The 14,148-nt window shown below is 44.0% G+C and overlaps 1 protein-coding gene across 1 annotated transcript in view; it reads right to left on the bottom strand.

The window, feature by feature from the left end:
* Positions 1-230: 230 nt before the first annotated feature.
* Positions 231-14,148, bottom strand: part of LOC122560481 (uncharacterized) — a 32,699-nt gene continuing 18,781 nt past the window's right edge. Inside the window, exon 2 of the mRNA XM_043711124.2 lies at positions 231-1,990. Within this exon, the coding sequence (XP_043567059.1) occupies positions 884-1,969 (1,086 nt within the window). The 5' untranslated portion in view covers positions 1,970-1,990 and the 3' untranslated portion in view covers positions 231-883. The remainder of the gene's footprint in view (positions 1,991-14,148) is intronic.

Genomic DNA, 14,148 nt, shown 5'->3' with positions numbered 1-14,148 from the left:
CTGCCAAAGTTAAATGTGGGCCCGTTCAGTTATCAGACCCTCCCAGTGCCTCAAATGTATGTAAATATAATCTTGCAAAAGTAAGAAATGCCTTGGGTTTGTCTGTTTTACATAGACTCATAAAGTCACACAGCATGAAAACAGACCCTTTGGCCCAAGCAATCCTTGCCAAACATAATCCCAAACTAAAGACTACAAAATTGAACCACTCTAGAGACACTGTATGTATATAAAGATTGTTTTAATGAATAAAGTGTATTTTTGAAATAAAAAATTATTAAACATTTTGTGTTTGCAGGATTTCCTCAACAGGGAGTATCTCAATGTCACCTTCCAGAGCAACGAGTAGTCTAAATGTCTCCTAAAGATGTTTGTGACCAAAGAAAGTGAGAGCCCCCTCTGTGTCCTATCTGCAGCACTACAGTTTGTCTTTCAGAAGACCATATTGAAATGTGATTCTACATTAACATACATTGACCCCCAAGAAGTGAACAAATATCTTTGATTAATTCGAGTGAGGCTTGAGAATTGGAACATGTAATATTTCGATGAACACGTCATAAGATCGGCTGAAATACAAATGGGAGTCGACTATTTGGCCCCTCAAAATTGCTTCTTCCTTCATGAAGGATTACTTGCAGAATCTCAAGCATCGTGACTTGTGCAGAAAAATAATTTAGCAACAATGGATTTGTTGCTTCCTAAACTTCCTCTGATTGATTTGCCTGCATCGTTGTAAACTACCTCTTAGATTTGTATTTTCCTGAAATATTTCCTTGTTACCCTGGTATGATCAGTTCTTGGAACCGGCTCTGAAACATTTTATTACAAATTAATCTTCAGGTTTACAAATCTTGCTAGCATCATACTTTTCCTCTTGGTGTTATGTGTGTAGCCTATGGTTAGATTGCCCAATCTTCATTGAACCATGCCTTGTATTTACTCTGTACTTGAAGACTTTGATACAGTTGTCTCCGGTATCCATTACAAACACGAGACCATAACTGGAGCAAGCCAAACCAGTAGGCTTCTTGAGGCCCATTGATACAATGGAAACAGGAGATCCAAACTTTGGAAACAGTATCACATTTCTCTTCTGTTCATCCACTACCATGATGTTCCCCTCCTTGTCAGCACAGAGCCCAGCAGGATTTCCAAATTGGTGGCAGTATTTGGTGCTGAGTGAGTACATTAGTTTCAGGTTGCTTCCATACACCTTCACGTCACCACATTCTTCACTCACAACGATTCCACCATCATACATTGAAGCTATGTATCTGGGTCCTCTTAGTCCTGTGATAGTCTGAATGTGCTTCTGCCTGAAGGTATGATCTACAGCAAAAATATGCACGTTGCCTCCAGTATAATCGGTTACCAGGAGTTTCCCAGAACGGTCGACTCCAATTCCTTTGGGGCAATTTATTTTTCCAATTCCAATCCATTCACCTTCTGAGAACCTGGAGTGAGGATTGAAGATCTGAACAGCTCCACCCACCATATCAGTAACAGCTACCATTCCAGTTCTAGTCAGAGTTACATCTTCTGGAAGAAAGGGCTCCTTATATCTTCCCTGCTGTTGAACACAATGCAATGACTGGACTACCTGACCAGAACGATTCAGTACGTGGACCCATGGAGAGCTGACACTGACAATGTAAGTGGTGCCATCGAGACAACAGTGGATGCCACTCAGACCATCTGAATGACTCCCCTCTGGGTTTGCAATTTTGTACATGAGCTCATTCTGACGAAAGCGAACCAGATTTTCAATATTCTCGAGATCCTGACAAACCTGCGATGCTGTGTGTGACAGGTGATTCACATGTTGTATGGTCACCATGCCCATGCCCGTGTGACAGTTTAGCAATGGGCTTGTCTGTTGCAAAGTACTCCCCGACTTAACCTGGAGCTTGTGCATTGTCTGCAATAGTTTCTCTTTGCGCTTTGAGGTTTCTAAGGAATGGTCCATTATAATTGAGTTGCTTCATTCCTGAAAGTTGAAAAACCAAACTGTTTTAGAAAACTCTAGCAACTTTCCTCTACATCAAAGACATCTCGGAAATGACTGCCAAACTACTCAGACTCCTTGGCATCATGGTAGCCCACAAACCCACCAACACATTAAAATAGTGGATAATGAACTTGAAAGACCCTATATAGACGACCAGAGGGCCAGCCGGGAAGGAAAGCAGTGAGTATAAATACTCACCCTTCGACGCCAACGGTCATTTTGAGTGCGAGCAGCAGCTGAGTTTAAATGAACCCGGAAGGCTACAGCTAAGGTGAGACAGTTTGTTTTAAAATTACTTACTGGTAGCGGGCAGCGGTGTTTTTTTTTTCTCTTCACAGAAAGAGCAGGAGCAGCAGGGGGAAGTGGCGATGACCAGAGGGACAGCCAGAAGCTGGTGTAGCGCAAGCTTACCTGGGTAGGTTTTTTTTCCTATAAAAGCGCGCAGGAGAGGAACCCGAGGCACTACAGAGGTAGTGCCTCCCACCCTCCCTCCTCCTCTAACCTAATAATAAGGCCCATTGTGGTAAGTAGGTAAGTGCTACATTTTGCTTGTTCTATTCTTTAGACCTAGTTTTTTTTTATAAAGGTTACTTTTAGAGGGATGGCAGTGAAGGCAGTGTAATGTTCCTCTTGCAACATGTTTGAGGTGAGGGATGCCATGGTCGTCCCTGCTGATTACACTTGCAGGAAGTGCACCCATCTCCAGCTCCTCCAAGACCGTGTTAGGGAACTGGAGCTGGAGTTGGATGAACTTAGGATCATTCGGGAGGTAGAGGGTGTCATAGATCGGAGCTTTAGGGAAGTAGTAACTCCAAAGATTGCAGACAGATGGGTGACAGTGAGGGGGACTGGGAGGAAGCAGCCAGTGCAGGGATCCCCTGCGGCCGTTCCCCTCAAGAACAAGTATACCGTTTTGGATACTTGTGGGGGGGACGACTTACCAGGGGTAAGTAATGGGGCTCAGGCCTCTGGCACGGAGCCTGTCCCCGTTGCTCAGAAGGGAAGGGTGGAGAAGAGCAGAGCAATAGTTATTGGGGACTCGATAGTTCGGAGCACAGATAGGCGGTTCTGTGGGGGCGAGAGAGACTCACGTTTGGTATGTTGCCTCCCAGGTGCAAGGGTACGTGATGTCTCTGATCGTGTTTTCCGGGTCCTTAAGGGGGAGGGGGAGCAGCCCGAAGTCGTGGTCCACATTGGCACCAACGACATAGGTAGGAGGAGGGCTGAGGATGTTAGGCAGGCTTTCAGGGAGCTAGGTTGGAAGCTCAGAGTTAGAACGAACAGAGTTGTTGTCTCTGGTTTGTTACCCGTGCCACGTGATAGAGTGTCGAGGAATAGGGAGAGAGAACAGTTAAATGTGTGGCTACAGGGATGGTGCAGGAGGGAGGGATTCCGGTATCTGGATAACTGGGGTTCTTTCTGGGGAAGGTGGGACCTCTATAAACAGGATGGTCTACACCTGAACCTGAGGGGCACCAGTATCCTTGGGGGGAGGTTTGCTAGTGCTCTTGGGAGGGGGTTAAACTAACTCTGCAGGGGCATGGGAACCTCGACTGTAGCTTTAGGGTGCAGGACCTGGAGTGTAGGGAGGTTAGGAACATGGCATCAATCTCAAAGGAGGGTGCCTGTAAACAGGAAAGTGGCTTGAAGTGTGTATACTTCAATGCAAGAAGTATACGAAATAAGGTAGGTGAACTTGGAGCGTGAGTTGGTACCTGGGATTTCGATGTTGTGGCTATTACGGAGACATGGGTAGAACAGGGACAGGATTGGCTGTTGCAGGTTCCAGGGTTTGTGTTTTAGTAGGGTCAGAGGTGGGGGTAAAAGAGGGGGAGGTGTGGCATTGCTTGTCAAAGATAGTATTACAGTGGTGGAAAGGATGATGGATGAAGACTCTCCATCTGAGGTAGTTTGGGCTGAGGTTAGGAATAGGAAAGGTGAGGTCACCCTGTTAGGAGTTTTCTACAGGCCTCCTAATAGTCCTAGAGATGTAGAAGAAAGGATTGCGAGGATGATTCAGGAGAAGAGTGAAAGTAATAGAGTGGTTGTTATGGGGGACTTTAACTTTCCAGATATTGACTGGGAAAGCTATAGCTCGAGTTCATTAGATGGGTCGGTGTTTGTTCAATGTGTGCAGGAGGGTTTCCTGACACAATGTGTTGACAGGCCAACAAGAGGTGAGGCCATACTGGATTTGGTTCTGGGTAACGAACCAGGCCAGGTGTTAGAATTGGAGGTAGGTGAGCACTTTGGGGACAGTGACCACAATTCGGTGACTTTTACTCTAGTGATGGAGAGGGATAAGTGTGCACTGCAGGGCAAGAGTTATAGCTGGGGGCAGGGAAATTATGATGCGGTGAGGCACGACCTAGGATGCGTGGCTTGGAAAAGTAGGCTTCAAGGCATGGGCACAATTGATATGTGGAGCTTGTTCAAGGAGCAACTATTGAGTGTCCTTGATAAGTATGTACCTGTCAGGCAGGGAGGAAAGGGTCGTGTGAGGGAGCCGTAGTTTAATAAGGAATTGGAATCCCTTGTTAAATGGAAGAGGGCGGCCTATGTAAAGATGAGGCGTGAAGGTTCAATTGGGGCGATTGAGAATTATAAGGTAGCCAGGAAGGATCTGAAGAGAGAGCTAAGAGCAGCAAGGAGGGGACATGAAAAGTCCTTAGTTGGTAGGATTAGGGAAAACCCTAAGGCTTTCTATAGGTATGTCAGCAATAAAAGAATGACTAGGGTAGGAATAGGTCCAGTCAAGGATAGTAGTGAGAAGTTGCGTGTGGAGGCTGAAGAGATTGGGGAGACACTGAATGAATACTTTTCGTCAGTATTCACTCAGGAATAGGACATTGTTGCCGATGTGAATATTGAGTCACAATTAATTAGAATGGACGGCTTTGAGGTATGCAGGGAAGAGGTGTTGGAAGTTCTGGAAAGGGTGAAAATAGATAAGTCCCCTGGGCCTGATGGCATTTATCCTAGGATTCTCTGGAAGCAAGGGAGGAGATTGCAGAGCCATTGGCCTTGATTTTTATGTCCTCATTGTCTACAGGAATAATGCCAGTAGACTGGAGGATAGCAAATGTGGTTCCCTTGTTCAAGAAGGGAAGTAGGGATAACCCTAGTAACTATAGGCCGGCGAGTCTCACTTCTGTTGTGGAAAAAGTCTTAGAGAGAATTGTAAGGGATAGGATTTATGAACATCTGGATAGGGATAATGTGATCAAGGATAGTCAGCATGGTTTTGTGAAGGGCAGGTCGTGCCTCACAAACCTTATTGAATTCTTTGAGAAGGTGACTAAGGAGGTAGACGAGGATAAAGCGGTAGATGTGGTGTATATGGATTTTAGTAAGGCGTTTGATAAGGTTCCCCATGGTCGGCTACTGCAAAAAATACGGAGGTACGGCATTGAGGGTTAGTTGGAGGTTTGGATTAGGAATTGGCTGGCTGGAAGAAGACAGAGGGTAGTAGTTGATGGTAAAGGTTCATCTTGGAGTGCAGTTACTAGCGGTGTTCCGCAAGGATCTGTTTTGGGACTATTGCTGTTTGTCATTTTTATAAATGACCTGGAGGAGGGGCTAGAAGGTTGGGTGAGCAAGTTTGCGGATGATACGAAAGTCGGTGGAGTTGTTGACAGTGAGGAAGGATGTATCAGGTTACGGCAGGATATAGACAAATGGAGTTCAATGTAGGTAAGTGTGAGGTGATTCACTTTGGTAAGAGTAACAAAAAGATGGGGTACTGGGCTAATGGTCGGATACTTGGTAGTGTGGATGAGCAGAGGGATCTTGGTGTCCATGTACACAGATCTCTGAAAGTTGCCACTCAGGTAAATAGTGCGGTGAAGAAGGCATATGGCGTACTGGCTTTTATTGGTAGAGGAATTGAGTTCCGGAGCCCTGAGGTCATGTTGCAGTTGTATAAGACTCTGGTGCGGCTGCATCTGGAGTATTGTGTGCAGTTTTGGTCGCCATACTATCGGAAGGATGTGGAGGCACTGGAACGGGTGCAGAGGAGGTTTATCAGGATGTTGCCTGGCATGGTAGGAAGATCGTATGAGGAAAGGCTGAGGCACTTGGGGCTGTTTTCATTGGAGAAAAGAAGGTTTAGGGGTGACTTGATAGAGGTGTACAAGATGATTAGGGGTTTAGATAGGGTTGACCATGAGAACCTTTTTCCACATATGGAGTCAGCTATTACGAGGGGGCATAGCTTTAAATTAAGGGGTGGTAGGTATAGGACAGATGTTAGGGGTAGATTCTTTACTCAGCGAGTCGTGAGTTCATGGAATGCCCTGCCAGTAGCAGTGGTGGACTCTCCCTCTTTATGGGCATTTAAACGGGCATTGGATAGGCATATGGAGGATAGTGGGCTAGTATAGGTTAGGTGGGCTTGGATCAGCGCAACATCGAGGGCCAAAGGGCCTGTACTGCGCTGTATTTTTCTATGTTCTATGTTCTATAGACAACAAGCAAAACTAATGTCATTTATAAAATACCTTGCAAGAACTGTAACAAACACTTTTTTGGACAAACAGGTAGAAAACTAGCCACCAGGATACATGGAACATCAACTAGCTACAAAAAGACATGACCCTCTCTCACTAGTATCCCTACATAAGGATGAGGAAGGACACCACCTCAACTGGGACAACACATCCATCCTAGGACAAGCCAAACAGAGACATGTATGAGAATTCCTCAAAACATGACATTCCAACCGGAACTCTATCAACAAACACATTGACTTGGATCCCATTTCCCACCCCTGAGAAAATGAACAGGCAATGACATCACCATAGGAAATGATGTCACTACAGGAAATGACACCACCAACCCAAGGAAACCCAAACATATAAATAGAAAGTGGGCTACACCACACGTGCTTCATCTGGAGGCTCACTGAAGATGTTACCGAGTATGCTGACAAAACATCTGAAAACAAACCTTCCAGCTCAGTGAGCAAAGCTACATCCAGAGCTAGATCAGTGTCAAGGACTTATCACATGTAAATAAAGGATGAATTGGTGACAGGATGTTGGCCTCTGTGGGAATGCGATGCAAGGTTCAACAGTTTTTAGAACTGTAGCTATCATTGAGGTCATAGGTATGGTGCAGCGAACTAAGGAGGAATTACTATTGTCACAATACTGGTTCGTTTTATAAGGTTACTATGCCCTTGAGTTTTTTTTCCAGAGGGGGGGTAATTGGCCAGGTTCCAACTAGGCTGGGTTTGAAAGTTTTACTGGGACTCTTTAGCTTACCCTACAAAACCAGTATAATCAAAGGGGAGTGGCCAGCTAACTGGGTAGCTGACCTTCGCTTAGATTAGAGGTTTTATTTGATTCAGTTCAGAACTTTAGTGAGTTCAATGGCAGCTGTGTGTGGAAAAAGCCACAGGATCTTCTCTCTCTCCTTCTGCCCTTCTAACTTTGCAAACTATAAGCTGTTTGTGTCATTTTTACTCATTGTGCTAAAGGATCTGTGTATTGGGACTGTTGCAAGTATGTTCGGAACAGCATCATTAAATCAGGTTTGGATAGGATAAGTATTCTGTTTTCTGTTCTTTGTGTTTCATTCTGTAATTTTGTAAATAAATTCTTTTTGTTTAAAACTTGGCAGCCGAATCAGCTAAATCACTCCAGGAATATCCGTTGTACACTTAGCTGAAACAAATAGCAAAGTTAGTGTCTCGTCTAACTGCTTAAAAATGTTTTGACAGGTCTAGCCTAGTCCATAACAGACTGGGGGCTCTTTGCGGGATTTGAACAGCGAGTGGTAGGTGTTAGTGTCTTTCATTTCAGGTGTTGATTTGGTTGGTTTAAACAGCACTTTTTCAGTCACCAGGGAGGTATTGGAGGTACAAGAAGTGACCTTGGGGGGTTTGATAAAAGGCGAATAAGACCAAGCTGTGGGAATTAGTCGACAAGCTGAAGGTAAAGTTACCTCCTAATATGATGAAAGATGAGATGATTGCAGCAGTGGCTCAGTATTTAAATTTGCTGGAAACCCCATCAGATCTGGAGAGATCACTAAACTTCAATTGCAAATGAAGAAGCTTTAGTTAAAAGCAGGAAAGAAACAGTTTGAATTACAGTTTAAAGCAGAAGAAAAAGAAAAAAAACGAAGGGCTTTAGCAGAAGGGAAAGAAAAAGAGAGAGAATTTGAACTTCAGAAATTGACACTTAAAAAGGAAATTCAGCTTAAAAGGATGGAGATCAAGGCTGAAGATGAGCTAGTCTGGAAGTGCAGAGAATCAAAACGACACGGTTAGCAGCTGAAGTGCCTGATGATTATGAGTCGGTCCATAAACCATGGTTTGGCTTCCCGGATCAATTTCAACCCATGAGGGATAGAAGCTAGGGAAAAGAGAAATCCTCACATGGAAATCCTCATTTGGACTATGTTTCAAATTTTAAAGAACAATGAAATAGAGCTGGGGCATTGGCTAGTCAGCATTTAAAAGTATCGCAGCATGCAATGAAATAGGAAGTGAACAAGAAATCAAAAATTCACAATTTTGCTGTCGGGGATAAGGTATGAGTGTTACTTCCAGTAATAGGTAAACCTTTAAAAGCAAGGTTTATTGGGCCTTATCAAATCAAAAGGAAATTGAGTGAGGTGAACTACTTGATAGGGACTCCAGACAGGAAGAAATCTCACAGAGTGATGTCATATGAATATGCTCAAAGGGTATTTTGTTAGGGAAGGAAAGCAAGAGGAGAAGGTGTTAATGATTACAGCACAGAAGGAATAACCACATTCAGAGGATCTTGAATTGGACATTCCACAAATTAAATTGGACAATGAGGAAGTTGTCAAAAATTGGAATAAGTTATTGAGTTACCTTCCTGAGAAAAATCGAAATGACCTGAAAGAGTTATTGCTATCTTATGAGAAGATTTTCAGAAATAAACTGGGAAGTACTAACAAATTGTGCATGATGTAGACATAGGAGATGCTGTTCCAATTAAGCAACATCCTTATAGGCATAACCCTCTAAAGTTGGCACACGTTCAGAAGGAGAGAGAACGCATGCTCCAAGATGGCAGAATCAAAGTGAGTTACAGTGATTGGAGCTCACCCACAGTAATAGTGCCAAAACCAGATGGTACTCAATGGTTATGTGTGGACTATCGCAAAGTCAATACAGTTACAAAGACTGATCCGGTTGGAAGATTGTGTTGAAAAGGTGGGACAAGCAACTTACATTTCTAAGTTGGACTTGCTCAGAGGCTACTGGCAGGTACCTCTGACAGAAAGAGCAAAGGCAATTTTGGCTTTCGTAACTCCAACTGGACTGTACCATTTAAAGTCATGCCATTCGGTATGAAAACCCTCCGGCCACATTTCAGATACTAACCAATAAGGTCATTGCTGGATTTCCCAAATATGTGATGTATGCCTGTGCGTTTTAGTCCCTCATGGAAGGAACATTTACAACATTTAGCGAACTTGCTCGATCAACTTCAGAAGGCAGGCTTGGTGGTAAAGCTAGCTAGAAGTGAATTTGCCAAAGCCCAAGTGACCTTCCTGGGCCATGTTATTGGACATGGACAAGTGGCCCCAGGGGATGCGAAAACAAAAGTAATTGCAGAGTTTCCCATACCATTGACAAAAAGAGCAGTACTATGGTTCCTGGGATTGAGTGGATTTTATCGAAAGTTTATGCCGAATTTTAGCTGTGTGGCTGCTCCACTCACTGAATTGCTAAAGGCAGGCAAGAGGTTTCAGTGGACAGCGGACTGTCAAAAGGCATTTGACTGTCTAAAAGCTGTGTTAACCACTGCCCCAGTATTAGCCACACCTGATTACACAAAGCCTTTCAAGGTGGTTATCAATACAAGTGAAGTGGTGTCAGCGCTGTGCTCCTGCAGAAAGACGACAAGAAAATAGAAAGACCCATTTGGGTATTTCTCCAGGAAGTTGAACGTTTGTCAGCAGAAATATTCAACAGTTGAGAAAGAGACTTTGAGCTTCGTGTTGGCCCTACAACATTTCAATGTTTATATTACCAGTAATGTATCTGAGACAATCGTATACACTGATCACAGTCCATTGAAGTTTGTGGAAAAATTTAAGGACAAAAATGCCAAACTGTTTAGATGGAACTTGTTATTACAGCCATTCATTTTGCAAGTTGTGCATGCGGCAGGTCGAGAAAACGTGATCGCCGATGCATTGTTGAGTCTCGAATGAGAAACAGAGGCTTTCGGTGGTGGGAGAACCAGACTGAATCCGAATGTAGTTGTGCATGTTTGCATGTTTATAGTCAGTGAAGGGATATGTGTGTTTAAAGTACCAATGATTTTTTGGGGGTTTTTGAAAAATGAAGCCAGCTTTGGATATTGATTGTTCATTGTTCTTAAGGGGGGAGGTGTCACAATATTGGTTCTTTTTATAAGGTTACTATTGCCCTTGAGTTTTTTCCCCAGAGAGGGGGTAATTGGCCAGGCTCCAACTAGGCTGGGTTTGAAAGTTTTATTGGAATTCTTTTGTTTACCTTAATAGATAATATCTCTGGCCAAAGGCTTTCATGTCTTTTTAAAAACCGATATAATCAAAGGGGAGTGGCCAGCTAGCTGGGTAGCTAGCCTTCATTTAGAATAGAGTTTTTTTAATTCAGTTCAAAACTTTAATGAGTTCAGTGGCAACTGTGTGTGGAAAAAGCCACGGGATCTTCTCTCTCTCTCCTTCTAACTTCGCAAACTGTATGCTGCCTGTGTCATTTTTACTCGTTGCGTTAAGGGACGTGTATATGGTGGCTCAGTGATTAGCACTGCTGCCTCACAGCACCAGAGTCCCAGGTTTGATTCCAGCCTCAGGCAACTGTCTGTGTGGAGTTTGCACATCCTCCCCGTGTCTGTGTGGGTTTCCTCTGGGTGCTCTGGTTTCCTCCCACATTCCAAAGGTGTGCAGGTCAGGTGAATTGGCCATGCTAAATTGTCGTTTAGCTGTTAGGTGCATTAGTCAGAGGAGGGTGGGTTACTCTTCGGAGGGTCAGTGTGGACTTGTTGGACCGAAGGGCCTGTTTCCACACAGTAGGGAATCTAATCGGTATTGGGACTGTTGCAAGTTTTTTTTCGGAACAGCATCATTAAGTCAGGTTTGGATAGGATACGTTATCTGGTATTCTGTTTTCTGCTCTTTGTGCTTCAATCTGTAATTTTGTAAATAAATTCTGTTTGTTCAAAAGCGGTGGCACAGTGGCTCAGTGGTTAACACTGCTGCCTCACAGCGCCAGGGACCCAGGTTTGATTCCAGCCTTGGGCGACTCTCTGTGTGGAGTTTGCACATTCTCCCCGGGTCTGCGTGGGTTTCCTGCGAGTGCTCCGGTTTCCTCCCACAATCCAAAGCTGTGCAGGTTATGTGAATTGGCCATGGTAAATTGCCAATAGTGTCAGGTGCACTAGTCAGAGGGAGATGGGTAGGAGTGGGTTACTCTTCGGAGGGTCAGTGTGGACTGGTTGGGCCAAAGGGCCTGTTTCCACACTATAGGGAATCTAATCTAAAACTTGGCAGTTGAACCAGCTAACTCACTCCAGGAATATCCATTATACACTTAGCTAAAACAAATAGCAAAGTTATGGTCTGGGTGACCTGCTTAAAAATGTTTTGAGAGGTCCGGCTAGTCCATAACAATATCTTAAACAAATACTTAAGTTGGAAATAGAAGGAGCCCATTTGAGCATGTTCCACCACTCACTAAGATAATGGTCACATTTGTTTTATTCATTGTGGAGAATACCTCTGTTTCCTGACCTAGGTACTGAGGAGACAGGGGCTATGTAGAATTTGGTAGAATGAATAGTCATCTCATTCAAACATTCAAATTCTGGAGTATAAATGCAGGAAGGACGTTTCCCCTGGTTGGAAGTCGGGAAACAGGGGATACTGTCTCTGAATAAGGGTCAGCCTCTTTAAGACTGAGATGAGGAGGAATTTCTTTACTCAGAGGGTGATGAATCGGTAGAATTCTCTGCCCCAAAGGGCAGTGGAAGGTCAGTCATTGAATATATTCAAGACTCAATACATTTCTAGATTTTAAGGGTAACAAAGGATATAGGGATAGTGGAGGAAGATGGTGTTGAGGTGGATCATCTATGACCACGGATGAAGAAATGGAATATGGTGGACACAACTCAAGGGCACAGATGTCCTATTGCCACTCCTTTTCTTATATTTACAGTGCCCTAGTTTGTGTGTTTGATTGACTAAGGTTGCTGCAGTGAGAGACTATGGAAATGGCTTCACAGCTTTCTGGGTATTGGGCATGAAGAGTAAATACCTAAGTTGGAACTGCACGCTTTGTAGATGGTCATCATATGAATTTAATGTGAGTGAAGTTACGGGCCTCATCATGTGGGTTTTTTAAGTCTGTGGGAGCAATGTGTGCACTTGCTGGGCAGAAATTAATCTGGCTTCAGACTGGTAGATTGGGGAAGGGGCATACAATAACAAATGAAGATGGGGTCGAGCTCCAGTCACCTTCCTGATCTGAGGTAGGCCATCAGATATGCCATGGTGGCTTCTGAGCAGTTGCAGTCTGGAGAGACTCCCACTGGGTAGCAAGAAGCACGTCAACTGATACACCTCCAGCCAAGACCTTCACTGACCCAAGCTCCACAACAGAGCCCATTACAAGGGGCAGAGTCAGCCATCACTTTGCTGGTGTTAGCTGGCTGCAATACCAGTGGCGATCATTTACCTCCCAGTGGGGCTGTTGAATCTGAAGAGCTACTAGTCTTCTCACAAGCCCTGATGCCAGACAGTCAGTTCCTTGTGGAGGAGGCAATTGCCTTGGGGGGGGGCAGGGGTCCCAGTTGGAACCAGTGGTGAGCTTCACTCTTAAAGACAATGTTGTTGTGCTCCTTGTAGATTTGAACTACAAATCTTCAACTGGCAGAACTTTATATTGACTTCTAAGGAAGGTACAGAACAACATCAGTTATTCGAGCGTCAATTACCCGAATTTTGGATTATCTGAACAAGATCCCAGGATGCCGTAAAAATGTTATCCGTTATCCAATTAATCAGTTAACTGAACAATCAGTTATTCAAACAAAATACCCCTTGCCAGTCTCATTCAGATAATCAAGGTTGTTCTGTATTCAGCTTTCAGAAACACTGATAGACCAAGAACACTAAGAAGCCTGTTTGCTGTCTTCAAGATGTGTTGAGTTGCTCTTTCTTTTACTAGATCTGTATCCTTCCCCTTTTTATAATCACAGAAAGAGCTCAATTCTCAAAATAGAAATCAATTTCCCCCTCCCATAATGTTTTATTTGATAAACAGCACATTTTAAAGGCCCAATGAACTCTTCAGCAGAGCTAAGAGACAAAACAAACAAATATTGCTCTTTGGAGAAAGTTCCAGAAAAATGCACAGAACTCAACAAAAATGGCCCCACACTGGGACACCATCTTGCTCTTCATACATCACTTTAACAGTTAGAGGTTTACAAACACAGAAGGGGGAAATAACAGTAATGATAATGCCCTTTGAAATAACTCCACAGAGACTGGTATCCTGTCACCAAATCACCCTTTATTCACAAGTAAACAGTCCTTGACTATCGTGCTGACTCATTCAGAGTCAGGTACCAGAGTGTCAGTATCTCTTCACGTGTTCCCTTTTTTTATCAGCCAGGGCTCCCTGATTGGATAGTGGAAGAAGATGGTGTTGAGGTGGATCATCTATGACCATAATTAGGGAACTCTTATTCTATGAGGTCCAGCTGGCTGACCTCATTACAGTTAGGACGTCCCTTCTCCTCTGTTTGTTTATGTGCAGTCAGATGGCCATGAAGTAATAACTGGCAGTTGTCTAGAGGCAAGGTTCAGTGGCCATTTTCTGGGGCAAGGTTATGGCAATAAACCAAAAACCATAGAATCATACAGTAAAGATAGAGGCCATTCGGCCCATCAAGTCTGCACTAATTCTCTGAAGAGCATTTACCATGGCCAATCCACCTAACCGGCATATCTTTAGATTGTGGGAGAAAACCAAAACACATGGAGGAAACCCATGCAGACACAGGAAGAACACACAAACTCCACAGAGACAGTCGCCCGATGCTGGGTTCAAACCCAGGCCCCTGGTACCGAGAGACAGTAGTGCTAACCCCTGAGCCAGC

Source organism: Chiloscyllium plagiosum, unplaced genomic scaffold (genome assembly GCF_037043375.1).
Source record: "Chiloscyllium plagiosum isolate Xiang-an unplaced genomic scaffold, Cpla_swu_hap1 HiC_scaffold_20, whole genome shotgun sequence".
In the NCBI taxonomy this organism is placed as follows: Eukaryota; Metazoa; Chordata; class Chondrichthyes; order Orectolobiformes; family Hemiscylliidae; genus Chiloscyllium; species Chiloscyllium plagiosum.
The sequence above is the reverse complement of the archived record's forward strand: the minus strand, read 5'-3'. Positions and strand labels throughout refer to the sequence as shown.